Genomic DNA, 27,732 nt, shown 5'->3' on the forward strand with positions numbered 1-27,732 from the left:
AACGCCTCCCCTTGTACAACTTTACTACGGCAGTGTGTGTTTGCATTTCCCTCAGTATTTTCCAAGTGTTTTCCTACGCTTTACCGTGCTTTCCCTGCGGTTTACTGCACTTCGCTCTGTGCTATGGTAAACATCATATATAAGAGTTCCCATGCAATATTAAATAAAGCAGTACCTATAGTTTTCATTCAAACCCTCCCACCAAGCACCCCAGTGCCCCCAGCTCACTGCTTCATTTCCAATGCTTTCAGGAGCTCGCTTGTAAAAGCTTCCTGAGTTTGGAAGTTCCTGCATTCTTCCTGCCGCTGGTTTCTGTGCGAGGCATTACAGCACAGCGCATCATCGCGGCAAGCGGCTAGAGAGACGCGCTCCATAGCGAAATATCAACCACAAGATAGAATTCACACGTCTTTATTTTAAACAAGACTTTCTAAATTTGTGCTACATATTTTTTCATAAAAAAATAAAAAAATGTTGAAAAGTGAAATGCTAAATTCACTCAATAAACAACAAAACCGTTACTGAAAGTCAATATATTTGGACAGAAAATATATTATCGCTCCTTGTTCTTTTCCGAGTTGTTTATTTATTTTTTTATTTTTTGGCTACGTCTGCCTGTATTTCGTTTTTTATTCTAAGCCGGTGAGGAAATTAGGTTTTTTTTATTTGGTTCGACAGCAAGGACGTCATCTTAAAATTAATTCAATTGTCTTGTCGTGTTTAAATTCAAGCTTCGGACATAATATTCGCAATACAGACTGGGACAGATGGTCTGACGAAGGTAAGAGTAATTTCTACTTAAAATAATTTAACTTTAATACATTTTAGTTAATCAGGCAGTCGATTTTACAAAAGGTCATGGCATTGTCCTCATCTGAGAACAGGCTACTTCGTAATTTTGTGGACCATTTTTAACTGCCATCTACCTGTTATTTTAAAATGTTCTCTTTAACTTGTTATAATAACTTAGTCTAATTGTGTTAGATGCCAAATTGAAGTCTAAATATATTGTATCAACTTACATAAATACAGCTTGTGTTCTGACTTTTTCTTAGTTAATGGGTTAAAAGTGACAGTTTTCCAGCATTTCACCCTTAAAAGTTTACTCATAGTAAAAGCAAAGCATAGTGAAGGCCTGAGTTGGGTGAATACAGAGTGTAACTGGTAAAACTGCAAAATTACAGTGTCAATTTACAACTTTTATAAACATTGGAGCGGCAATATGTAGTCTGTTACCAGTGGTAAGTCCAATAGTGATACCACAGTTCTCCACAAAAGAACAATGATAGCACAAAGATAGGTGAGGGAGCAGTTCAGTCTCTGTGCCTCAAACCTGCCCTGGACTGGAGGGAGCTACCTTTCTCTTAGGGGGGTGAGGGAGCAGTTCAGTCTCCATGCTTCAAGTCTGCCCTGGACTGGAGGGGGCACCCTTTCTCTTAGGGGGGTGAGGGAGCAGTTCAGTCTCCATGTCTCAAGCCTGCCCAGGACTGGAGGGAGCTCCCTTTCTCTTAGGGGGTGAGGGAGCAGTTCAGTCTCCATGTCTCAAGCCTGCCCTGGACTGGAGGGAGCTCCCTTTCTCTTAGGGGGTGAGGGAGCAGTTCAGTCTCCATGCCTCAAGCCTGCCCTGGACTGTAGGGAGCTCCCTTTCTCTTAGGGGGTGAGGGAGCAGTTCAGTCTCCATGTCTCAAGCCTGCCCTGAACTGGAGGGAGCTCCCTTTATCTTGGGGGGGGTGAGGGAGGGGGCAGTTCAGTCTCCATGCTTCAAGTCTGCCCTGGACTGGAGGGAGCACCCTTTTTCTTAGGTAGGACTAATAGTCCCAATTCAACTTCTATTAAATTCAAAGGCTATTGAAAATTAAAAGAAGTGGTTTCAAAAGACAGATTAAAATTATAATGCAGGGATTAGCCTAGCCTCTCTTCCTGTGAATTGCTAGTGAATTAACTAGTTTGCATAATTATCAATTAATCTGTTGTTTTTGGGTTCAACGATTATCAATTAGGATAAACTAGACGTCGAACCACTGTAATATTTTCCATAGAATTTGAAACGAACCCCCACAAATACGTTTACAAATACAATGTTATTCCTTGAGACAGCAGCAGGGACATGAGTGATATAAAAATGAGTTTAACTTGCTTACTGCTTGGTATCTGGGAAATAAACACAATGCAAAAGCACTCTGAAACTGCATTAAAACAAAGAAGAAATCAATCAAGCAAGCACATAAAGTTAAACAACCTTTAAAAAATGCAAGTGATTAAACGTGAAGTAAATAAATGATGACATCTGTTGCTTTTGCTGCTGCACAGACCACGTACACTTTAATGATTGACCATTGTGGGATTTAGTTCCGTTATAAATATAAACAGTTTGGGAATAAAACAAACCCACGCTGGGTCGTAAGGCTGTGCATAAACCAGCGAGTTTATTATATTAGTGTTCACCGCGAAACGCACAGTATTGCTTACCCTTACATGCAGTTCATTATCTTAAAATGCATTACCCTGAATTTTGACCTTTGACCCTTTTTTGGTTCCAGAATGCATATGAAGTGACCCAATCTTAATGAATTTACTTTAGACATTTTTAATAATTATTGGTGAGAAAATTGAAAGAATCTATCAGTTAATTATTTTTAAAGCTTTTCATTAGCCCTACCTTTCCCTGTCAAGCTGAGCTTTCTAGAACGAGCTTGATATTGGAAAGGGACAGGAAGTTGAAGGGAGTGGGCGGCTGTTGTTTCCTGTTTGATAACATCAGTCCGTTCTTATTATAAAGTCCCTTTTTCTTGCAGCCTCGATTACTCAGCGCAACGTGATGATTGTGATGCACAGAGAGCACGTTCTCAAGGGCAGGGAGGCGTGAGGTAGGAGGATTCAGAGCCTGTGATGCACAGAGAGTGCGTTCTCAAGGGCAGAGAGGCGTGAGGTAGGAGGATTCAGAGCCTGTGATGCACAGAGAGTGCGTTCTCAAGGGCAGAGAGGTGTGAGGTAGGAGGATTCAGAGCCTGTGATGCACAGAGAGTGCGTTCTCAAGGGCAGAGAGGCGTGAGGTAGGAGGATTCAGAGCCTGTGTGATGCACAGAGAGCACGTTCTCAAGGACAGAGAGGCGTGAGGTAGGAGGATTCAGAGCCTGTGTGATGCACAGAGAGCGCGTTCTCAAGGACAGAGAGGCGTGAGGTAGGAGGATTCAGAGCCTGTGTGATGCACAGAGAGTGCGTTCTCAAGGGCAGAGAGGCGTGAGGTAGGAGGATTCAGAGCCTGTGTGATGCACAGAGAGCACGTTCTCAAGGGCAGAGAGGCGTGAGGTAGGAGGATTCAGAGCCTGTGTGATGCACAGAGAGTGCGTTCTCAAGGACAGAGAGGCGTGAGGTAGGAGGATTCAGAGCCTGTGTGATGCACAGAGAGTGTGTTCTCAAGGGGAGGGAGGCGTGAGGTAGGAGGATTCAGAGCCTGTGTGATGCACAGAGAGTGCGTTCTCAAGGGGAGGGAGGCATGAGGTAGGAGGATTCAGAGCCTGTGTGATGCACAGAGAGCACATTCTCAAGGGCAGAGAGGCGTGAGGTAGGAGGATTCAGAGCCTGTGTGATGCACAGAAAGCACGTTCTCAAGGGCAGAGAGGCGTGAGGTAGGAGGATTCAGAGCCTGTGTGATGCACAGAGAGTGCGTTCTCAAGGGCAGAGAAGCGTGAGGTAGGAGGATTCAGAGCCTGTGTGATGCACAGAGAGCACGTTCTCAAGGGCAGGGAGGCGTGAGGTAGGAGGATTCAGAGCCTGTGTGATGCACAGAGAGTGCGTTCTCAAGGGCAGAGAGGCGTGAGGTAGGAGGATTCAGAGCCTGTGTGATGCACAGAGAGCACGTTCTCAAGGACAGAGAGGCGTGAGGTAGGAGGATTCAGAGCCTGTGTGATGCACAGAGAGTGTGTTCTCAAGGGGAGGGAGGCGTGAGGTAGGAGGATTCAGAGCACAGATTACTAGGATATCCCTGAGGGGCCAGGTCAATTCACTCAAAGTAAAGTGACTTGAAGGGTTGTCTTTATATCACCCATGCCCCATTATGCATGTGCTCGATCATTCTGCGATCAGTGCTGTTTCTCCATAGATCATTATTTGCTGGGCTTGCTAACCATTCCACCAAAAATATATATTTTTCACTCTCAAAAGCTTGATTTCTGAAGTAAGATGAGTTAAAAATGACCACTGGAGGCATGGAGCTGTAATTGCTGTTCCAACTGTGTGCTTTTATATAAAGGTTTTTGCCAGAGTTTCAGTTTCAAACCCTATTTCTAAAACCAACTCACTTCAGAAATGTTCAGAAGCCGCCATGGTCAATAAAGACATTAGACATCTCAATAGAGCTCCCAGAAACATGTCTAAACTCTAAGTGCAGTGTACCAATTTACCTGTCTCCCTGCACCACTGGATGTACTGTAAGGAATACCACATTTGTACACACAGTAAATCTAAACAAGAAGTGGAATACACTGGTCTATTTCACAACCATATGAGCTGCTCAGTAAGCAAAACAGCTCCACCCAGATATTCTGTAAGCCTGAAACATTTTACATTTTAAACAACACATTGTTCCAATCCTCGGAGCTCTGTGGACTGAAGCATATGACGTCTTGGCAGCCCTAGGGTACCCTGCACAATGCACAGCCCGGAGAGAAGGGGCAGGGAAACTATTCAGCAGTGAGTGAAAAGACTTGCAGGGAGGGGAGGCACCACAGGGAATATTCAGGAGCAAGGCTACTCAATGTAGAGCTCAGCTCCCAGACAGCATGCCGGGATACACAGGCAGCATGGTTTTTTTTATTTTCTGTATGTTGGCTAAACAATTCTCCAGACAGCAGGCACAAACGAGAAATACCCCCCTCAGGGAAACACCAGTAACTCAGATCTGTCCTGCTTGTAACGAGAGCATTCTGTAACGTATCAAAGATTTTATTCCAGTAACAAATATTTTTCAATGTGCTCAAATTATCTTTTACTCAATTGGACTCTAACGCACCCCTAATTTGTAAATGTCAAAAATCAAACGGTTTTAGACACCTGTGAAGCCCAACCCACACAGTGAAAATGTCAGTGTAATTAACTTGCATTGAATGCACATACCACAGTTTTTATATGAAAAAAAAAAAACTTAATACATTCAATGACAAATGTTTTGACTAGAAGTCTTTCTCACTGTCTAAACATGTATTTATTTTATGAATTTATTGCGTTTATATAGCGCTTTTTATACAAAAGTATCACAAAGCACTGTACAGTACATAACAGAAAGAAAGAACAAACCACAATACATTTGTATAGCGTGTCACACATACAACTGCCACAGTCAGACCATTTAAATAACAGATTTAAATAACAGTATACACATACTAATACAAAAGCAGCAATTTTAAAGATAAGATTTGAACCAGGATAGGACAAGGCCAGACAGTCCCACTGTGCTTTCAAGACGATTCAGTAGGATGGAATGGTCTACAGTATCAAAGGCAGCACTTGGATCTAGAAGAATTAAAACTGATGGAAAGCCCGAGTCAGAGCTTATCAGTAGATCATTCACAACTCTGACAAGGGCCGCCTCGGTGCTGCGTGCAGCACGAAAACCAGACTGCAACTTCAACAATATACCATTAAGAAATATTTGTAATTGAATTGCAACAACTCTCTCTAGAACCTTATCTAAGAATGTTAGGTTGGAGATAGGCCTATAGTTATTGAGGACTTTAGAGTCCAAATTGTGTTTCTTAAGCATAGGCTTTACCACAGCTACCTTAAGAGCTGAGGGAACTGTACCAGAGGAAAGTGAACCATTTATAATGTTTAAAATGTGGGTATTAATAACACTAAGAACATCTTTTAATAGTTTTGTAGGAATAGGATCAAGAGAGCATCTAGCAGCTCTCACATGTTGAACTAGCTCTGTCAGTTTCTGTAAGATAATCAAAGAAAAAGCCCCCATAGTAGCCTTAATAGGTGTAGTTGGTAAAATTCTCCTTAATAGAAGGTGTCTGTGGAATCTCATTTCTGATGTCTAGTATTATATTTTCAAAGAAATCTAAGCAGCCGTTGCAGCTGTGAGAGGAGCCAATGTCAAGGGTAGGACTATTAGGAGAAGGATTCATTAATTCATCTAGGGTAGCAAAAAGAAATCTAGGATTATTTTTATTTGTTTCAATTAAATTAGAATAATATGTGATTTGTCATTGAATTTATGACTTCATGTACCAGCACTGGGTGTTTAATAGTTATGGATGCCACACCCAGGGATCCCGTTATTATGTAATAATCACACAGTGCTTGAAAAGTTACAAATATTTGTATAAAAATATCGGATTGTAGCCAAGTGCAATCTGAAAGGTGTATAGGAAGCAAGGAGCGCATGATATAGGTTTGGTGGACTGGTACAAAATGAAGGCAGTTATTGTGTGTGACAGACGGGTGGACAGGCAGATAGACAGGCAGAATTGACGTGTTAGGATCCCCATTTTTTTTAATAAGGACCCTAAACAGTACTTAGTAAGCAAAATAAACTGGGACACAACAAATAATGTACTAAATGCTTTCCAATTAAATGGCTGGTTTCGCAGACCCTGATAAGCACTAATCTTGGGCTACATACCTTAGGTACAGTAAGGTAACCCAAGAGGTCTGCTCAGGGTCTGTGCCGTTTTTCATGTAGTACTTTGATGTGTTGGAACATCTTCATAAATTAATCGAAAACAAAAATCCATTGAAGCAGAGTTCTGAGCTGATCTGAAATCTCCCGTTACAAGATCTCTATGGACATAAACATTTGCATTTGAATGAGATACGACAAAAGTAAAACCTAAAGGCGTTTTTTTTTTTATATAAATGTAGTTGTTGCCAATTATTTTTTTTTATTATTATTATTTTCTCCCCAATTTGGAATGGCCAATTATTTTTAGGCTCAGCTCACCGCTACCACCCCTGCGCGGACTTGGGAGGGCGAAGACAAACACATGCTGTCCTCCGAAGCGTGTGCCGTCAGCTGACCGCTTTTTTTCACACTGCGGACTCACCATGCAGCCACCCAAGAGCTACAGCGTCAGAGGACAACGCAGCTCTGGGCAGCTTACAGGCAAGCCCGCTGGCACCCGGCCAGACCACAGGGGTCAGTGGTGCGCGGTGAGCTGAGGACACCCTGGCCGACCTAACCCTCCCTCCCCCCGGGCGGAGCTTGGCCAATTGTGCGCCTCCCCCCCTGGGAGCTCCCGTCCACGGTCGGCAAAGGAATAGCCTGGACTCGAACTGGAGACGTCCAGACTATAGAGCGCATCCTGCACTCCATGTGGAGCGCCTTTACTGGATGCGCCACTCGGGAGCCCAAAACCTAAACCTAAACTGTTTTATTCTTCCTGTCGGAGAAGCTCTTTGGAGAGTTGATGTCCCACTCATGCCAGTGAATGTGTTTTCACTTCTCAGCGCCTGCTTTAGTTTGGAAGAGACTTCTTGGATCAGCGGCCAATCGCTGTGCTTATCTGGTGGTCTGGGAATATGCTTCGCTTTCATTCCTGTAATGCAGTTATGCACGGGGGCTGTTTAGGGATAAAATATGTTTAAGCAAGCATTCTGAAGAGGGTGATAACCGCAGGCTTCCGAGCTCTAGAACAATTCTTTGTGTATATGTTTCGCTGTGTGCAGGGCAATTTTACATGGGACACTGAATAGGATCTACATTTTTGTAATACTGTATTTAATTTCTGACTTGTTTAAAGGTGTGTTCTGTATGATTTATTCGAAAACCAGCCATTTAACTATTCCAGTAAACTTCTGAAAATACTCCTAAATGTGGAGAAGTGAGATAGGGAATGAACTATCGAGTGGGAGAGTTCACAGCTGTTTATGTGACACAGAGACAAATGCAAGGACAGACAGACACCGCCCCTATATACCCAGAATCTAATATTCTCAATAACTAAATGATGTTAACACCCAAGTTTCATGACAGTAGGATAAGTGGTTCTCCAGATATGTAAAAATGCAAGTGTGATATGCAGCTGGACGGATGTACAGACAGACAGACACCCCCTGTATCCCCTGTGTGTGTGTGTGTGTGCGTGTGTGCCTGCGAGGTTGTTAATGTATCCGTATTTGTGTGTGTGTGTGCGTGCCTGTGAGGTTGTTAATGTATCCGTATTTATGTGTGTGTGTGTGTGTGTGTGTGTGTGCGTGTGTGCCTGTGAGGTTGTTAATGTATCCGTATTTGTATGTGTGTGTGCGTGTGTGCCTGTGAGGTTGTTAATGTATCCGTATTTGTGTATGTGTGTGTGTGTGCCTGTGAGGTTGTTAATGTATCGGTGTGCTTCAGCTTCCTACTCCTGTTGTTTGCCACCAAAACTGAGGAAAAGGATGTTTGAACGCCGCGCTGAATTGACATGCAAGATGTTTCCTATTCAAAGCCCTGCGTTTGTCTCGGAGAGACTCCTGAGTGTGCGGCTCTGAGAGAGAAATGAGACACTGCATGACTCACAACAACAAGTACAGCAGCAGCTTCAGATACCTTTTTATTTTTTTTTAAACTTTCCCATTTTTGTATCAGACTGCACCAGGTATTTCCTGTAGAATCCTAGTTGCTGGCTCTTTTTGAGTACTTCTTGATTCCAAGGAACTCCCTTTATGTGGTGACCTTTCAACTCTACTGATCCCAATACTAACAGTGTGAAGCAGGCGGGCCAGCACAGTTGAAAATGGAAAGGATACTAATTGACTGCATTTTGAAAATATGTTTGTATTTAGTACACGCAGGCTGCTAAAACTCGATTTTAATCGCAGATTTTTCTTTCTTCGTGTTTAAAACATTTCTAGGACATTTTCCAATTCAGCTGAACACTATGGATTCGTGACACAGTGGAATCATCAAAGAAAAGCTTTCTAACTTATTCAGTTGCTTGTTTTCCTCTCTCAAAGACTTTGAAACCAGAAGTATTATTCATGTCCCTTACAAAAGTTTCCCATAGTAAAAGCCTTGCAATGAAAGCATGATAAAGCATATGTAAGAACTGTAAAGACCAGATAAGCAATGTAAAGCATATTACAAACCATGGTAAACTATGGTAAATGCACAGTATAACCATGGGAAAACTTCAAAAACACTGCGCAGGTTTACTGAACGTTGGGTATTAAGGGTATTAAGATCTTCCACTTTTCAGATAATTGAAACAGACACTTGAGACTGTGGTTTTTAATATGGCTTACCGTGCACAATTACTGTGGTAAACGTTTCTCTGTTTTAGTGTTCGTCTGGTTTGCCTGCCAGCTTGGCGACAGCCCTGTTTAGCAGCTCTTGTGATTGTGCCAGAGCCCCCAGCTTTCAGTCCTCTTGTTTGTTTCCTTGTTTCCCTCGTCCTGTGTCCTGTGTGGTCGCTGCCAGCTCAGCACTTCCTTTCCTTACAAAGCGATCCCGAAACGTGACACCTGCCCCCTTGCTTGTCTCCCTGTTGTCCCAGCTGCCATTTCCCTGTTTGTTCCGATTTTCACCGGAAAAAAATGGGAATCCCCACCTGGATTGGCTCTTCCTCCTTTTTTTCATCTGTTATTTCCAGTCATCGTAAATGTAGTTTTTACCAGCAGGAAATTTTAATTTAAGCACAAACAAAAGCATCCACTTTATTTATTGTATTTCCCATTAAACGCTAATCCCCACTTATATCATCTACATCAGGGCTGTACAATTCTGACCCTACTGGTCTTTGTTCCACATATAACCTAAACTACTGAATTGAACCCATTCAACCTGCTTCCAGGTCTTAATCCTTTATATTTCATGAGACCTATAAAACCTGGAGGATTCTGGATCTTCAGGACTAGTTAGAATAGCATTCTTCAGGGCTGCTTTCCTCTCATCCGCACCCTTTCACTGCAGCACTTTCCCCACAATTTTGATGTTTGTCACATGCCTAGATATTTCCAACCACATGATTTAGTACATCTAATAAGGAAGGCGGCAGTCTGCTATAGCTGTCATGTGAATCCCCAGCGATAGAGGCTCTGGGGTAGGATGGAAGCCTGGGAAACATGCCTTGAGTTCTCGAGTGTTTGAGTGTGTGACTGCGTGTGGTCTCTGTAGTCCTGTGCATTGCCTCTCCCCCACACAGCCTGCGATGTGTACAGACACACAGGGGGCTCTGCTGGGGCACTGTGGGACGGTTTCCTATCAAGGGCTAAGTGTTTCAGGCTTTAGGGAAGGAGAACTCTAGCCCCTCAGCTCTGCCAGCTCGTTAAAAGGCTGCTAGAAGCTTCGCTCTCATTGTTTTTTTTTTATAGAAAAGCTGTTTTGATTTAAGTTGACGGTTGTCGAGAGCCGAGTTCCTGCAGTCTGATTTGTACAGTGTGTTATCTGCAGCTTGAACCAGGGCTGTCTAGCGCCAGTTTAGTCTGCTAAATCATTTAGCCTTTTTAATTACTTGAAACGAGCCCCTAATTCATTCAGAAAGTTTGTTTTAGTAAATTATGAGCTACGTTCTCAAGCTACAGTATTTGCACGAAACAGTTTCTGATTTCAAAAAACACAGTAAAGTTGTTTAAAATAATTATTTTTATTTAGGGGCTTGTAAGCAGTCCGGAGCGGTTTCTTATTCATGATTGCATCGTAAACAGTGTTTTTGAATCAGGTCTTATGTACAGGAAGCTCTGTTTTAGAGGACTGACAACATTTCTGAATGTTTTTTGCACACATTCTGTCACAGAATTTTCTAATGTTGAATTCAGATAAAACAGGTTATGCTAGTGGGATCACAGAACCAACTAAAAGGAAAAGTGGGATTACATGAGTTCGACCCTTGCAGTCTCTCAACAAAAACTAGAAATTAAGAGTTTGGGGGTCATCTTTGATCCTGATCTCTCATTTGAGACTCATATTAGGGAAGTTACTAAAGTATCTTTTTAACATTTGAGAAATATAGCCAAACTTAGACCAATTATTTCTGTATCTGATGCCGAGAGACTAATGCATGCCTTTGTTTCATCAAGCATTGATTATTGTAATGCACTTTTTTCTGGTGTCCCAAAACGTGTGGTATCCCGCTTGCAGCTTGTTCAGAAAACCGCTGCTAGAATTCTGACTAAAACCAGGAAAAGTGAACATATTACCCCTGTTTTGGCCTCTTTACACTGGCTCCCTGTGCAGTATAGAATCGATTTGAAGATTTTGCTGTTAACTTACAAGGCCCTGAATGGATTAGCACCTAGTTATTTGCAGGAGTTACTGACCCTGTATCTTCCAAACCGCACTCTGAGATCACAGGATGCGGGGCTGCTGGTTATTCCTAGGGTCATCAAAAGCAACACGGGAGGAGGCAGGGCTTTTTCTTGTAGAGCTCCTAAATTATGGAATGCTCTGCCTTCGTGTGTCAGGGAAGCTGGGACCGTTACAGTTTTCAAGTCAAGACTAAAAACGCACTTTTATAAAATGGCTTTCTTATCTTAGTGGGTTTTAATGTAACTTTAAAATCGTTGCTTTTGTATTATGTATACTGTTATTTAAAAATGTTATTTAAACGGTCTGATTGTGGTAGTTGTATGTGTGACACGCTATACAAATGTATTGTGGTTTGTTCTTTTTTTCTGCTATGTACTGTACAGTGCTTTGTGATACTTTTGTATAAAAATCACAAATAAATAAATAAATAAATAAATAAATAAATAAATAAAGAGTGTCAGTTCCCAAACAGCTATGAAAAAAGTTCCATTCAAAATCAAATACACATTTAACATAATGTGTGCCTCTTTCTTAGAGGGAAATGTGAGATCTACAAAGTGATAGAGATACATATTAGATTTACTGGCATTATTTTGGTCATATCTGTGTAACCCTTTGTTGCATTTTGTAACTATTAAACACTTACTAGTGCTAAAGAAATACTAAAAGAAAATTCAGTGACAAACGTTTAGACTAGAAGTCCTTTTCAATGTGTTGAGACGTTGGAATGGTTGAGAGTCACTGCCAGTACGTGTGTCATTTTGGAGTGTGGACTCCACACACCATTGCTAAAGTGTGACTGGTCTCTTAATGGTCTTGTTAAGAGGAAGCGGGTGTGTGCTGATTATCCAGACGCAGAGTGGATCATTGCAGAGGTGTGAGGGGCTCGTTACACGTGGGCAAGAATGGAAAAGAGCAAAAGAAAAGAAACACCGTATTCCTTCGAATTTAAGACTTTTTGAACATTTTTTTGCTTCTCAAAAATAGCCTGCGTCTTAAATTCGAATACAGTATAGTGATGCATGTATTAAAATCACCAACAAAAGACCAGACTGTACACAAACAGCAACGTGACTGACTGCCGAGAAAAGACAAACCAAAACGTTAGTGCCCGATCTCGAATCATCCATGACACACAGGCAGCCATTTTCAAAGAAGAGTCATTAGCTTCCTGAGGAATTCGAAGAGAAGCTTTTACAAGTTCAGCGTTTGTAACAAACAGTACCAGCTTGGCCAGATCGGAAATGCAGATCAGATCACTGTATTTTTCGACATGCCAAGCAATACCACAGTTCACAAATTGGGAGAAAAAAGGTGTGAGTAATGAGAAGCAGCACATAACTGTAATGCTCTGTGTGATAGCAGACGGCCGCGTATGTGTAACTGAGGTTGTGTCTTTGTAAATGCGTATTTATTTGATGTTTTATTTTTTCCTCAAATCGAGGGTGGGAAATTTGGGCTGCGTCTTAAATTCGAAGGAATACGATAAGTAAAAAATAAATAACGTAAGATAAAGAGGTGAGAATGAGAAAAAGGTTATGACAAGATGGGGGAGAATTGTAGATGGGAGGTCTTCAGTGGGAAACATTCTCTGGTACAGTGGTGTTCCTGTGTCCATTTAGAATGGGCTCTGTTATTATCTGTGCTATTATTACATGATGTTAAATAAAATATCTACATTTATATATATATATATATATATATATATATATATATATATATATATATATATATATATATATGCTAAACTTTTGGTCATAGCTGTAGTTGGCTCATGCTGGGATCAGGACAAGAAAGGCTGGGAGTTTGGCTTAGTTAGTTTGGGGTCAGTGGAGTCAGGCAGTGGAAAGATTACAAACAATAAGGGCCAGGAGCCAGAGACACAGCCTCCCTGCTCTGAGCTCCACACACCATAGGCTGACACACAGCTGGCAACAAGCACACTCCCATCATATACTGGAGAAAACTGTATATACCCGACTCTGCAAACTGGAACTTTGACAGGACTGATTCACAGCCTGGGGATACCGAAGTGATCAGGTGTGTCTGCAGTCTGAGCAGTCAGTGTGGCCTGGCTGGCAGTGATCAGGTGTGCCTGCAGTCTGAGCAGTCAGTGTGGCCTGGCTGGCAGTGATCAGGTGTGTCTGCAGTCTGAGCACTCAGTGTGGCCTGACTGGCAGTGATCAGGTGTGTCTGCAGTCTGAGCAGTCAGTGTGGTCTGACTGGCAGTGATCAGGTGTGTCTGCAGTCTGAGCAGTCAGTGTGGCCTGGCTGGCAGTGATCAGGTGTGCCTGCAGTCTGAGCAGTCAGTGTGGTCTGGCTGGCAGTGATCAGGTGTGCCTGCAGTCTGAGCAGTCAGCGTGCTCTGGCTGGCAGTGATCAGGTGTGTCTGCAGTCTGAGCAGTCAGTGTGGCCTGGCTGGCAGTGATTAGGTGTGTCTGCAGTCTGAGCAGTCAGTGTGGTCTGGCTGGCAGTGATCAGGTGTGTCTGCAGTCTGAGCAGTCAGTGTGGCCTGGCTGGCAGTGATCAGGTGTGTCTGCAGTCTGAGCAGTCAGCGTGGTCTGGCTGGCAGTGATCAGGTGTGCCTGCAGTCTGAGCAGTCAGTGTGGCCTGGCTGGCAGTGATCAGGTGTGTCTGCAGTCTGAGCAGTCAGTGTGGCCTGGCTGGCAGTGATCAGATGTGTCTGCAGTCTGAGCAGTCAGTGTGGTCTGGCTGGCAGTGATCAGGTGTGCCTGCAGTCTGAGCAGTCAGTGTGACCTGGCTGGCAGTGATCAGGTGTGTCTGCAGTCTGAGCAGTCAGTGTGGTCTGGCTGGCAGTGATCAGGTGTGTCTGCAGTCTGAGCAGTCAGTGTGGCCTGGCTGGCAGTGATCAGGTGTGTCTGCAGTCTGAGCAGTCAGTGTGGTCTGGCTGGCAGTGATCAGGTGTGCCTGCAGTCTGAGCAGTCAGCGTGGTCTGGCTGGCAGTGATCAGGTGTGTCTGCAGTCTGAGCAGTCAGTGTGGCCTGGCTGGCAGTGATCAGGTGTGTCTGCAGTCTGAGCAGTCAGTGTGGTCTGGCTGGCAGTGATCAGGTGTGCCTGCAGTCTGAGCAGTCAGTGTGGCCTGGCTGGCAGTGATCAGGTGTGTCTGCAGTCTGAGCAGTCAGTGTGGCCTGGCTGGCAGTGATCAGGTGTGTCTGCAGTCTGAGCAGTCAGTGTGGTCTGGCTGGCAGTGATCAGGTGTGTCTGCAGTCTGAGCAGTCAGTGTGGTCTGGCTGGCAGTGATCAGGTGTGCCTGCAGTCTGAGCAGTCAGCGTGGTCTGGCTGGCAGTGATCAGGTGTGTCTGCAGTCTGAGCAGTCAGTGTGGTCTGGCTGGCAGTGATCAGGTGTGCCTGCAGTCTGAGCAGTCAGTGTGGCCTGGCTGGCAGTGATTAGGTGTGTCTGCAGTCTGAGCAGTCAGTGTGGTCTGGCTGGCAGTGATCAGGTGTGTCTGCAGTCTGAGCAGTCAGTGTGGCCTGGCTGGCAGTGATCAGGTGTGTCTGCAGTCTGAGCAGTCAGCGTGGTCTGGCTGGCAGTGATCAGGTGTGCCTGCAGTCTGAGCAGTCAGTGTGGCCTGGCTGGCAGTGATCAGGTGTGTCTGCAGTCTGAGCAGTCAGTGTGGCCTGGCTGGCAGTGATCAGATGTGTCTGCAGTCTGAGCAGTCAGTGTGGTCTGGCTGGCAGTGATCAGGTGTGCCTGCAGTCTGAGCAGTCAGTGTGACCTGGCTGGCAGTGATCAGGTGTGTCTGCAGTCTGAGCAGTCAGTGTGGTCTGGCTGGCAGTGATCAGGTGTGTCTGCAGTCTGAGCAGTCAGTGTGGCCTGGCTGGCAGTGATCAGGTGTGTCTGCAGTCTGAGCAGTCAGTGTGGTCTTGCTGGCAGTGATCAGGTGTGTCTGCAGTCTGAGCAGTCAGTGTGGCCTGGCTGGCAGTGATCAGGTGTGCCTGCAGTCTGAGCAGTCAGCGTGGTCTGGCTGGCAGTGATCAGGTGTGTCTGCAGTCTGAGCAGTCAGTGTGGCCTGGCTGGCAGTGATCAGGTGTGTCTGCAGTCTGAGCAGTCAGTGTGGTCTGGCTGGCAGTGATCAGGTGTGCCTGCAGTCTGAGCAGTCAGTGTGGCCTGGCTGGCAGTGATCAGGTGTGTCTGCAGTCTGAGCAGTCAGTGTGGCCTGGCTGGCAGTGATCAGGTGTGTCTGCAGTCTGAGCAGTCAGTGTGGCCTGGCTGGCAGTGATCAGGTGTGCCTGCAGTCTGAGCAGTCAGTGTGGCCTGGCTGGCAGTGATCAGGTGTGTCTGCAGTCTGAGCAGTCAGTGTGGCCTGGCTGGCAGTGATCAGCTGTGTCTGCAGTCTGAGCAGTCAGTGTGGTCTGGCTGGCAGTGATCAGGTGTGTCTGCAGTCTGAGCAGTCAGTGTGGTCTGGCTGGCCGTGATCAGGTGTGTCTGCAGTCTGAGCAGTCAGTGTGGTCTGGCTGGCCGTGATCAGGTGTGTCTGCAGTCTGAGCAGTCAGTGTGGCCTGGCTGGCAGTGATCAGGTGTGTCTGCAGTCTGAGCAGTCAGTGTGGCCTGGCTGGCAGTGATCAGGTGTGTCTGCAGTCTGAGCAGTCAGTGTGGCCTGGCTGGCAGTGATCAGGTGTGTCTGCAGTCTGAGCAGTCAGTGTGGTCTGACTGGCAGTGATCAGGTGTGTCTGCAGTCTGAGCAGTCAGTGTGGCCTGGCTGGCAGTGATCAGGTGTGCCTGCAGTCTGAGCAGTCAGTGTGGCCTGGCTGGCAGTGATCAGGTGTGTCTGCAGTCTGAGCAGTCAGTGTGGCCTGGCTGGCAGTGATCAGCTGTGTCTGCAGTCTGAGCAGTCAGTGTGGTCTGGCTGGCAGTGATCAGGTGTGTCTGCAGTCTGAGCAGTCAGTGTGGTCTGGCTGGCCGTGATCAGGTGTGTCTGCAGTCTGAGCAGTCAGTGTGGTCTGGCTGGCCGTGATCAGGTGTGTCTGCAGTCTGAGCAGTCAGTGTGGCCTGGCTGGCAGTGATCAGCTGTGTCTGCAGTCTGAGCAGTCAGTGTGGTCTGGCTGGCAGTGATCAGGTGTGTCTGCAGTCTGAGCAGTCAGTGTGGCCTGGCTGGCAGTGATCAGGTGTGTCTGCAGTCTGAGCAGTCAGTGTGGCCTGGCTGGCAGTGATCAGGTGTGTCTGCAGTCTGAGCAGTCAGTGTGGCCTGGCTGGCCGTGATCAGGTGTGTCTGCAGTCTGAGCAGTCAGTGTGGTCTGGCTGGCCGTGATCAGGTGTGTCTGCAGTCTGAGCAGTCAGTGTGGCCTGGCTGGCAGTGATCAGGTGTGTCTGCAGTCTGAGCAGTCAGTGTGGCCTGGCTGGCAGTGATCAGGTGTGTCTGCAGTCTGAGCAGTCAGTGTGGCCTGGCTGGCAGTGATCAGGTGTGTCTGCAGTCTGAGCAGTCAGTGTGGCCTGGCTGGCAGTGATCAGGTGTGTCTGCAGTCTGAGCAGTCAGTGTGGCCTGGCTGGCAGTGATCAGGTGTGTCTGCAGTCTGAGCAGTCAGTGTGGCCTGGCTGGCAGTGATCAGGTGTGTCTGCAGTCTGAGCAGTCAGTGTGGCCTGGCTGGCAGTGATCAGGTGTGTCTGCAGTCTGAGCAGTCAGTGTGGCCTGGCTGGCCACAGCACAGCTCTGTGTCTCAGCTGTGAAACCGCAGTCCTCTCCGCTGTGGTTTCCAGCTGAGCTCACAGAGCCTGTTTGCTCAGAGCCGCTGACACACAGTAGCCGTGCCCCGAGGACAGATCCAGCAGCTCCACACTGACTCTGTGTTCATGTGTAAAGGGGTTGGGGCGCTTTGCAAAGTCATGAAACTGTCAGATTAAAAATTAAAGTCCTCAAAAGTGGCTAACAATAATAATTCTGTAAATTTCATTTAATCTTGCTTGTCGTCGCCTCCATTTGTTATTTAGGTCTCAAATGTGCAGTTTATAAAAAGATGTTATAGTAAACCTGTATTTTTATTTAAAACAAGATTAAGGCAAGGCAACTGTTCTCAACCTCATGTAGTACCAGCCAGAATACATGCCCATAATAGTTTTCTGTTTTAAAAGCATAGCAAAGTGTAATAATCCACAGTGGAAGCATGGTAAAGCATAACTAAGCATTGTAAAGGTATAGTAAAGTGTATTAATAGAAATGGCAAACCAGGGTAAACGCATAGTATGCCATTGAGAAAAGCATGGTGACTTGCCACAAATGGGATAGCTGTAGCTGCTTACTTCACACATAGGTCTAAATTCTCAATGCTATTTAATCCAAATCATCAGGATTTATTCAGAAAGGAAAAACGCGCCCAATAAAGTTACCAAGCCAGATTTAACAACTCAAGACTCTTCATTTAGGAGCTTGTAGATAGTATTGAGTTGTTTCACATGAGAATCCATTTTAAATGTCTTTTGCTTTTGTTTCAGGAGTTATCTGTGTTAATCTAAACCAGTCAACCTAAAATCTGCCTTATTTTCTAATTCATGTACAGCAGTTACTCATGGTATAAAAATCTACTTTCAGATTCAACTGATTAGCATATTTCTTATTTGAATGAAAGCTCCTCTTGTGACCGAACATCAAGGATAATACAGTGACGTTAATGAAGTCTTGTACAAATTCACAACGCTGTGCTTTCACTGCAATAGTTGTACTGACCAGTGCAGTGCAGTTTAGTGCAGTGCTGTAGCCAGAAGCAGGTACACTTTTCTGTAGTTAAAGGTAAAATGGTAAACCATTAAACAGGGATAAACAGCTCCCAGTTACTGTAAGCTGAAACCCCAAGTTTGAAAAACAGTTTGATTGAGAAGAATGTAGTGGTGAGGGGATCCTGTTACCACAGACAGACACCCTGTTAGTTTAAGTGAATACAGACACCACAGGACCAGTCTGCCCAGCGATAACTAAGAACTGATTTACTACAGATTAGTAGCGCCAGCAGTTATTTATTAATTGAAATGCATTGTTTTAAAAAATGATTACGACGGAAAATGCAGTCTGAGACTGAGTAGAAGAATGATACACAGCAGTCTGCTGAAAACCCCATTTAATTTTCATTTAATCACTTGAACGACACGACTTTGAAAACATTCAGTTTATTAAGTTTGTCATCGAAGTTATGAAGTTTCTTTCGGCATATCCAAACGTATCACTATTCTCTGTGCTAAATTTATAGTGTCCCATTACCATTTAGGATTCTATAAACGTTTTTCTAGGCTGAAGAGATTTGATTCTTTCAACCTGTCCCCACAGTTCATACCATTAAGTCCTGGGATCAGCTCCCTCCTCTGTACCTTCTCGAGAGTTTAATGTCTGTGTACATAGTGAGATGACCAGAACTGGACACTAGGTGCAGTCTAACCAGAGCATTGTATAAACTCTGTTATAGGTTTACCACAGTATTTTTGCAGTTTTCATATGCTTTCCCCATGGTTATACTATGCACTTAGTTTACTGTGGTTTGTCTTTTTTAACATGCTTTACCATAATAGGGCTCCCGAGTGGCGTATCCAGTAAAGGCGCTCCTCGCAGGATGTGCCCTATAGCCTGGAGATCGCTGGTTCGAATCCAGGCTATGTCACAGCTGACCGTGACCGAGAGTTCCTAGGGGGCGGCGCACAATTGGCTGAGGGCTGCCCGGGTAGGGAGGGCTTAGGTCGGCAGGGGAATCCACGGCTCACCGCGCATCAGTGACCCCTGTGGCCGATAGGGCGCCTGTGGCTCTGCAGCGGAGCCGCCAGATCTGTGTTGTCCTCCGGCACTATAGGTCTGGTGGCATTGCTGTGGATCTGCAGTGCGAAAAATGACGGCTTGGAAGGAGCACGTTTCGGAGGACGCGTGTTCCAGCCTCCGTTTCCCGAGTCGGCGGGGGGGTTGCGAGCGGTGAGCCGGGGATACAGATAATAATTGGGCATGCTAAATTGGGGTGAAAACCGGGGTAAAAATAATTGGCGACGACTAAATTTAAAAAAAAAACAAAAAAAAACAAAACATGCTTTACCATAACTTGCTAGCCTTTAACTGCTTACCTGTGCTTTACCATGCACTCAGTGTGCTTTATAACACTTTGCTGTGCTTTTGTGTGGGGAGCTTTTACAAGGGCTTGTGTTCCACACTTTTGGTAATCTAATGTTGTGTTTGCCTTTTTGCCTCCTCATATTGGAGAGACACTTTTAAAGACCACTATAGACCAAGATCCTTTTCAAAGTATTTGTTCCCTGTCTGTAACCCATTCAAAGACAGTGCAGGTTGAGCACACTACCAAAGAGCCGTTCAACTTCCTAGATTGTGAAGTTTCTGATTGTAAAACCCTGCATACAGTCCAGATGTGTGTACACAATAATCTTGATTTGCACCACTTGATTTTGCGATTTCAGACTGGAAATTAGAATTCCTTGCCAATGCATTTGTTTCGAATGCTAGAATTGCAAAAATCTTGATTATGAAATATTTGTATATTCAAGAGTAATTGTACTAATTAGAAACACTCAGAATTATTTGTTTATTTTAGCAGACGCCTTTATCCAAGGCGACTTACAGAGACTAGGGTGTGTGAACTATGCATCAGCTGCAAAGTCACTTACAATTACGTCTCACCTGAAAGACGGAACACAAGGAGGTTAAGTGACTTGCTCAGGGTCACACAATGAGTCAGTGGTTGAGGTGGGATTTGAACCGGGGACCTCCTGGTTACAAGCCTGTTTCTTTAACCACTGGACCACATAGCCTCCTGCATATTTCTAGTCTTTAAAAATCTTTTGGATTCCTCCACCATCTAGGCAGTTAAAGGAGTTTTTAGGGTCCAGGAACTGTATATGATAGAAAAATGGAATGAAGCATATGAAAAGGATCTGGGTGTTACAGTGGCTCAGACTGGTACTCTACACACACCTATAATGCAGTGCTTGGTTTCTGCACTTCTGCACTGTGCCATCCAAGTTAGTAGCGGAGTGCCAGAATCTACCACCTCTCTCCTTGGCTCTCTGCTGCAGTCACTAACTCACAGCCAGCAGCAGCACATTTATTTTTCCTACATTCTCATCCCGCGAGTCTACCCTTTTCCAAATAATGACTAATATTTTCCATCTGGCAACATTCCCTGCAACACCCGCATGGCCACCACAGATCACGGGTGCCATGTGCACCAGCTTCTGTTACAACACTTAGTTAAAAAAACAATTGATGATAAAGTCCTGTAGTCAAAGCGTTTGCAATTCAGTTTATGAAGAGCAGCTCCTGATCTGAGGAGAAAACACATAAACATAGACTTAAAAAAAACAGAAAAAAAAACAGTAATTGAGCAATTAGAATAAGATGATTGCAAACATCAGGACATAGCACAACAAAACAATTCCAGTCAGTCTTACCTAACGTCTTACCATCACTGTGTGGCTCTCACATTTTCCTTTACGTTTTTTAAGCAGCTTCTACAGCAGACAACGCCCTGATTCAGTCCAGATGCTGAATCTGTGCTTTAATAGTATCGAGCCCACTTACTTGACGTGAGGTTTTTTTTAAAATCATAATGAGAAAAAAAAGTGACATAAAAAATATTTACTGTTAAAAAAGCAGCCAATGGTAAATTAGATCAAAGGCAACAACAACGGCCCCAGTTAATAGAATCCAGCCGCACGCTCACATTAAACCTTGTTTTTCAGAAACAAGCGTCGTTTTCATGTTCTCTTGTTTTTCTGCAGTGACTAGGAGCCAGCAACAGAATTAATTCCTTCTTATAAACTAAAAGTGAGCTGGCTTCCAATGTGAAACAGTTTGTTCTGCAGGGAGCACAGCCTCCTTTGTTAAATGTTCTTTCATTTAGGAGGTTTCAGAGATGTTTCAGAAGTGATGGTATGAGGTGGTCCAGGGTGGTCCAAAGTGGTTAGTGTGTCTGGATTTAACTTTGGAAGGAGGTGGGTTTGAGTAGCTCAGCGGTTAGAGGAGGAAAGAAAGAAAGAAAGAAAGAAAAAGAAAGAAAGAAAGAAAGAAAGCAAGTGCTGGGCTGCAGTGTGGAAGACAGTGTGTTTGAGTAGCTCAGTGGTTGAAGAAAGTGCTGGGCTGCAGTGTGGAAGGCAGTGTGTTTGAGTAGCTCAGTGGTTGAAGAAAGTGCTGGGCTGCAGTGTGGAAGGCAGTGTGTTTGAGTAGCTCAGTGGTTGAAGAAAGTGCTGGGCTGCAGTGTGGAAGGCAGTGTGTTTGAGTAGCTCAGTGGTTGAAGAAAGTGCTGGGCTGCAGTGTGGAAGGCAGTGTGTTTGAGTAGCTCAGTGGTTGAAGAAAGTGCTGGGCTGCAGTGTGGAAGGCAGTGTGTTTGAGTAGCTCAGTGGTTGAAGAAAGTGCTGGGCTGCAGTGTGGAAGGCAGTGGGTTTGAGTAGCTCAGTGGTTGAAGAAAGTGCTGGGCTGCAGTGTGGAAGGCAGTGGGTTTGAGTAGCTCAGTGGTTAAAGAAAGAATGAAAGCGCTGGGCTGCAGTGTGGAAGGCTGTGGGTTTGAGTAGCTCAGTGGTTACAGAAAGAAAGAAAGTGAAGAGTATTTGATATGAACAATATTTAGCTGGGGGGGAGTAAGTAGCTCAGAGGGGCAGTTTGAATGAAAACACAACCTCTATATACTTATAGTTGTATGCTATTTTTGGTAAAGTAAAAAGCAGAGTGAACTGATGATATCCTACTACTGTCAAGGTCTGTGAGATCCTGTACAGTACATTAGCAACACAGAAGAACTTTCCCATCAAGGCTCAGGGTTCAAAAGGACTTCCGGATTGTTTTGAAATTCTGCCTGTCACAGCCCGTTCTTATGGACCTGGGGGTTTGGTGCTGCTTATTCAGAAGCTGTTTGTTTTGAGTTGTTCCCTGGGTCTCAATTGATTCCAGATGTTTGAGATGGAAGGCTGTGGGTATAGTTTCCTGTGACAAAGCCTGGGAACTGAAATCCACTGAAGTTTATTTACATTTGTGATACTACTTTCTCCATTTGTTTGCTTTGTATTTTTTATATCAAGTCCCACATCCTGAAATAGCCTTGGATTACTCCACTGGAAACATAAACGTGATCAAATACAGACATCTTTATAGCTGTAGTATACTCACAATCAGTTATACACTAAACTTAAATGTAACTGTGTTTAGAAAACATTGCAAAACAGGTGTCTGGCATTCTGTGAGCTGAACCTGGAGCTCGAGGGTTCCCTCAATCCTTGTATGCCGCAAACCAGTGACTTCCATCAGTGTGGAGTAGTGGTTAGGGCTCCGGACTCTTGACCGGAGGGTCGTGGGTTCAATCCCAGGTGGGGGACACTGCTGCTGTACCCTTGAGCAAGGTACTTTATCTAGATTTCTCTAGTAAAAAAAACCAAACAAAAAACAACTGTATAAATGGGTAATTGTATGTAAAAATAATGTGTAAAAAATAATGTAATTGTATGTAAAAATAATGTGATATCTTGTAACAATTGTAAGTCGCCCTGGATAAGGGCGTCTGCTAAGAAATAAATAATAATAATGTGGGCCTTTTCCATTGCTGCAGATACATTTGCAGTTTATAACTAGTGCATTTCCAAATTACATTTTTTAAATAGATAAAGAATAAGGTAAGACTTGAACTCAGGATCAGATGGATTTTTTCTATCGGATTTTAGATCCAGTATCCGGTATTTCATATTTCACGTTTCGTTCTGTTTTCTTGTAGGATGGCTTCCTTCATGAAGAGCTTTGTTGCTGAAGTATTGCTCCTGGCGGCCTTGCTTGACCCTGTGTGGCCTTTGAACCAGAATGACCCCAACGTGTGCAGCCTGTGGGAGAGGTGAGTGGGGCAGTAGCACTCCACTAATCTAATTACATCAGGAGCTAGAGATGCAACAATTAACAGATTCATGGATTTTATTTTGCTCGTCTCAATTAAACATTGATTGATGGATGAATTGCCCTGGTGCCCTATTTTAGGGTTACCATATGGCTCCAGATTAACCGGACGCTGTGAGACAGAACGGGATTTCAAACTTGCCCCTAAATTGAAATAAATGAAGGTGTAAATGAACCATCCTTAGCTACAATTAAGAATGGTGCTTAAATACCCGCATGCGCGTCAAAGAATTGTATTATACCAAGAATGAATTGCAGCCAGCCGCTATTATTTTCTGTTTGTTAAAATTCAATCGCCCATATTATTCTGCAAATACAATCAAAGCATCATCATCTCGTTGCTCTATCGATAAATTAGCTGTTCGTTCTTTAAGATCTGATCAGAAGCAGCTGATCAGTGTGAATTGTTTGCTGCGCCCAAGCAATTCCACCACAGCAGGATTAATCTCAGCAAAGGTGGAGCTCATTTATACGTGAATTACTTTCAATTTAGGGGGGATTTTGAAATCCCGGTCTGTCTCAAAGCGTCCGATTAATCTGGAGCCATATGGTAACCCTACCTATTTGGAACCTCACCTATAAATATTATATTCCTAGCACATGCATGTTTTTTAGTTGTAAGACTTTCGTGAAGAGTCTATTAACATTCTGGTTATTGCCTTCATCACCACACTGAGTTTGATTTGATCAGTCAAAACCCCCATAAGCCACATCTGTATTTTTTTAGAGCATTTATAACAGCACTGGGGAATCCCCCTGGATTGTATCAAGCGCTTATTTTTATTCCAGGATGACCATGGATGGGTGGTTGATGCAATCCAGGGTGATTCCTAGCAGTGCTGTAAAATGCTCTAAAATCAACATCCAAGTGCCCTATTTAAATAATTTAATTAAATACTGTTTTTAAATGGAGTAATTAAGCAAGTCCTTAAAAAGCATGTTATTCGCAAAACAGCTTTCTTAAAGGGTGCATAAGGACCTTTGTATTGTGTTTCATGTTCCCATGTGTTGCTAAACTGTTTATGTAAGGTGTGTGTATTGTTTTAATTTTTTTTGGTACATTTTGACCACTTTTTTAAACTTTTAAATTGCATTCCCTGCCTCAAGATGGCTTCACATGTACCCGCATGGACCTCTCAGAACTACATTTCCCATCCTCCTCCTGCTCACATATGTAACTGAGATGGATTTACCAGTGAGCAGGAGGAGGATGGGAAATGTAGTTCTGAGAAGTCCATGCGGGTACATGTGAAGCCATCTTGAGGCAGGGAATGCAATCTAAAGGTTTAAAAAAGTGGTCAAAATGTACCAATTTTCTTTTTAAAACAATACACACACCTCATAAACAGTTGTAGCAACACATGGGAACATGTAACACAATAAAAAAAGGTCCTTATGCACCCTTTAAGTCCAACTTTATTTATACGTTTGTGGGTGGAATAGCTGGCAGTTAATATTCTTAAAACAATAACCACATTTTATTATAATGTATAAACCTGTTCTCAATATCGCTGTTTGAAAACAATAGCAGATTTACACGTTGCAATAAACTAGACCACATTCCATTAACGTTAAAGTTCATAAATCGAGGTTGTTACACAGGCAAATTATTTACCAGCAATCTATTTTAAAAACAAGGGGGATTTATTAAACATACATAATATGTGCATAAAATAAAAACAGCAAGCAATAATGCAGAATATCCACATAAACAATTAAGCAGGCAATACATTCACAAAAGCAATTGCACAGTCAATATTCCATTAAACAAAGTTACAATAAAACAAAGCATTAGAGAACCATTTATCAATGACACAAAAATAAGAACATTTGAGTAATCGGTCAAAACAACTGTAGATTTCCGCAAGAGATTATCTATAATCGCTTAGCTTAAAAACTGCAAATTGCACGCAATTACGATGGAAACTCCTTCATAGTTACCATACAGAAAACAAGACATAAACATTTAGGATTGCGTTCTTTAAACGCGATGCTCCATTAGTGAGATATCTGATTCTGTATCCTAAGATATTCTGTAGTACTGCAGGTGACATAGAATTACTTGCATAAGCCACTCTCTAAAATGACTTCACAATGAATACCACAAGTTACCAAAATTACAATATGAATATGATAAGATACCTTTTACCTAGTCACGTACACACACACACACACACACACACACACACACACACACACACACACACACACACACACACACACACATATATATCATACCATAGTAGTATCCCATGTGACCTTTAGTCCTATGTGCAGTTCATTCAAGGTCTGTTAAACACTTTCTTCCATGAAAATGTGACCCGCGGTGTCACGCAGACCACATTTTTAAGCTCAGACACACTGAGAAAAGCAGTTTGTCAGTCTGCTAATAGACTTGTGTGTGTTTTTGCAGCTTCACCACGACAGTGAAGGAGTCGTACGCCCATCCCTTTGACCAGGTGAAGGAGGAGCCCTGCGCAGACCCCTGGAGCTTCTACAAGTGCACCAGACACAAGTGAGTGTGCAGGGAGGTGAAGAACACTGCAGGGCCTGGCGTGTCTGCAGGGCTCAGTCAGACAATGCAGCACCGCGCAATGAGCCACAAAGGACTAGAAGACGAGAAAAGAAATCTGGAAACTGTTTTGCCATGTTATAATATTATGACCAGGGAAGTGTAAGATGTATTTAAATCTTTAATTTAGTAGCAGATGTCTTTCTTTTTTTTTTTTTTTTAAATAATACATGTTTGACGTGCTTCTTTCAAAACTGCACTTGTCAGACCTGTATCGCAAATGGAAGTGCTCAACAGGTGATATTTATTCAATTCATTTGTGATCTAAAACCCCTTCGAGAAAATCTAAAAGTATTAACTTCATGTACAGCTGTGGCCAAAAGTTTGGCATCACCATCAGTTTGGCATGAACACATTTTGCTTCATGGACTCCTGCTGAATAATGTTACGTTAACATATTGAATAACATACCACTTTGTAGTTTTCCATATACTTAATGAAAAATGTGGCATTTTGAAATTTAACATGAAATACTGTACTACTATTATGGCTTCTGGTAGACTTTTCGCCATATCATTTTGTAGTTTCTTTGATTACATGATGTTAAATAAAAGATCTAAATTATGTTCAATAGTTTTTTTTAGAAATTATGTCTCAATCCTAAAGCTTAAGGTGATGCAAAGCTTTTGGCCATAGTTGTAGTTTTGAAAAAAAAAAAAGCCTTGTTGTTTGATCACAATAAGACTGTGAGTTCCTTGCTCACCTGATTTCCTCATATACATGTTCCAGGTTCTGAAAGCATGCTGTCTGTGTGTCTCTCTATAGGATCACATACAAGACAGCCTATAGACAAGGGGTGAAGCTGGCGTACAGGAGGCGATACCAGTGCTGCCCTGGCTACTACGAGAGCAGAGAAACCTGCGTTCGTAAGTGGGGTGTCTGCATACCATACTGCTTCAGTTCAGAAGCACAGGATTAGAAAACCAGAAGGCTAGCATCCATTATAGAAATCTGAGAAGGTTTTACACAGTTAACCTTATAAAGGTTTTCCGTAGTGAAAGCATTGCAAAGTGTAGTAAAGCACATTGAAAATATGGTAAAGCAAAGGTAGGCATTGTTAAACCCAGAGAGGTATTTTATTACAAATCATGGTAAGCTATGGTAATTGCATAGCATAACCATCAGAAAATCATGGAAAAACACTGTGCAAATCTACTAAACGTTTGTAAGGGTATTCAGATCTTCCAGTGTTCAGATCATTAATATAGATACACTAAAGACCTGTTTCTCTGTGAAGGAGCTCTGTGACAGTATTGACATGCCTGTATCTCTGTGATGGAGTCCTGTGTGACAGTATTGACATGCCTGTATCTCTGTGATGGGGCTGTGTGACAGTATTGACATGCCTGTATCTCTGTGATGGAGTCCTGTGTGACAGTGTTCACATGCCTGTATCTCTGTGATGGAGTCCTGTGTGACAGTATTGACATGCCTGTATCTCTGTGATGGAGTCCTGTGTGACAGTATTGACATGCCTGTATCTCTGAGATGGAGTCTTGTGTGACAGTATTGACATGCCTGTATCTCTGTGATGGAGTCCTGCGTGACAGTATTGACATGCCTGTATCTCTGTGATGGAGTCCTGTGTGACAGTATTGACATGCCTGTATCTCTGTGATGGAGTCCTGTGTGACAGTGTTCACATGCCTGTATCTCTGTGATGGAGTCCGGTGTGACAGTATTCACATGCCTGTATCTCTGTGATGGAGTCCTGTGTGACAGTATTCACATGCCTGTATCTCTGTGATGGAGTCCTGTGTGACAGTATTCACATGCCTGTATCTCTGTGATGGAGTCCTGTGTGACAGTATTCACATGCCTGTATCTCTGTGATGGAGTCCTGTGTGACAGTATTCACATGCCTGTATCTCTGTGATGGGGCTGTGTGACAGTATTCACATGCCTGTATCTCTGTGATGGAGTCCTGTGTGACAGTATTCACATGCCTGTATCTCTGTGATGGAGTCCTGTGTGACAGTATTCACATGCCTGTATCTCTGTGATGGAGTCCTGTGTGACAGTATTCACATGCCTGTATCTCTGTGATGGAGTCCTGTGTGACA

At 43.7% G+C, this 27,732-nt stretch overlaps 1 protein-coding gene across 2 annotated transcripts in view; it reads left to right on the plus strand.

Annotated features, from left to right (window-relative positions):
* The first annotated feature begins 278 nt into the window (after positions 1-278).
* LOC117395137 (multiple epidermal growth factor-like domains protein 10) overlaps positions 279-27,732 on the plus strand; it is a 47,887-nt gene continuing 20,433 nt past the window's right edge. For both annotated transcript variants that reach the window (XM_059006399.1, XM_059006400.1), the window contains exons 1-4: positions 279-781; positions 22,925-23,038; positions 25,511-25,612; positions 26,435-26,535. In XM_059006399.1, coding sequence (XP_058862382.1) covers positions 22,926-23,038; positions 25,511-25,612; positions 26,435-26,535 — 316 coding nt within the window. In that variant the 5' untranslated portion in view covers positions 279-781; position 22,925. The remainder of the gene's footprint in view (positions 782-22,924; positions 23,039-25,510; positions 25,613-26,434; positions 26,536-27,732) is intronic.

The sequence above is a fragment of the Acipenser ruthenus genome, chromosome 32, assembly GCF_902713425.1.
Source record: "Acipenser ruthenus chromosome 32, fAciRut3.2 maternal haplotype, whole genome shotgun sequence".
Lineage (NCBI taxonomy): Eukaryota > Metazoa > Chordata > Actinopteri > Acipenseriformes > Acipenseridae > Acipenser > Acipenser ruthenus.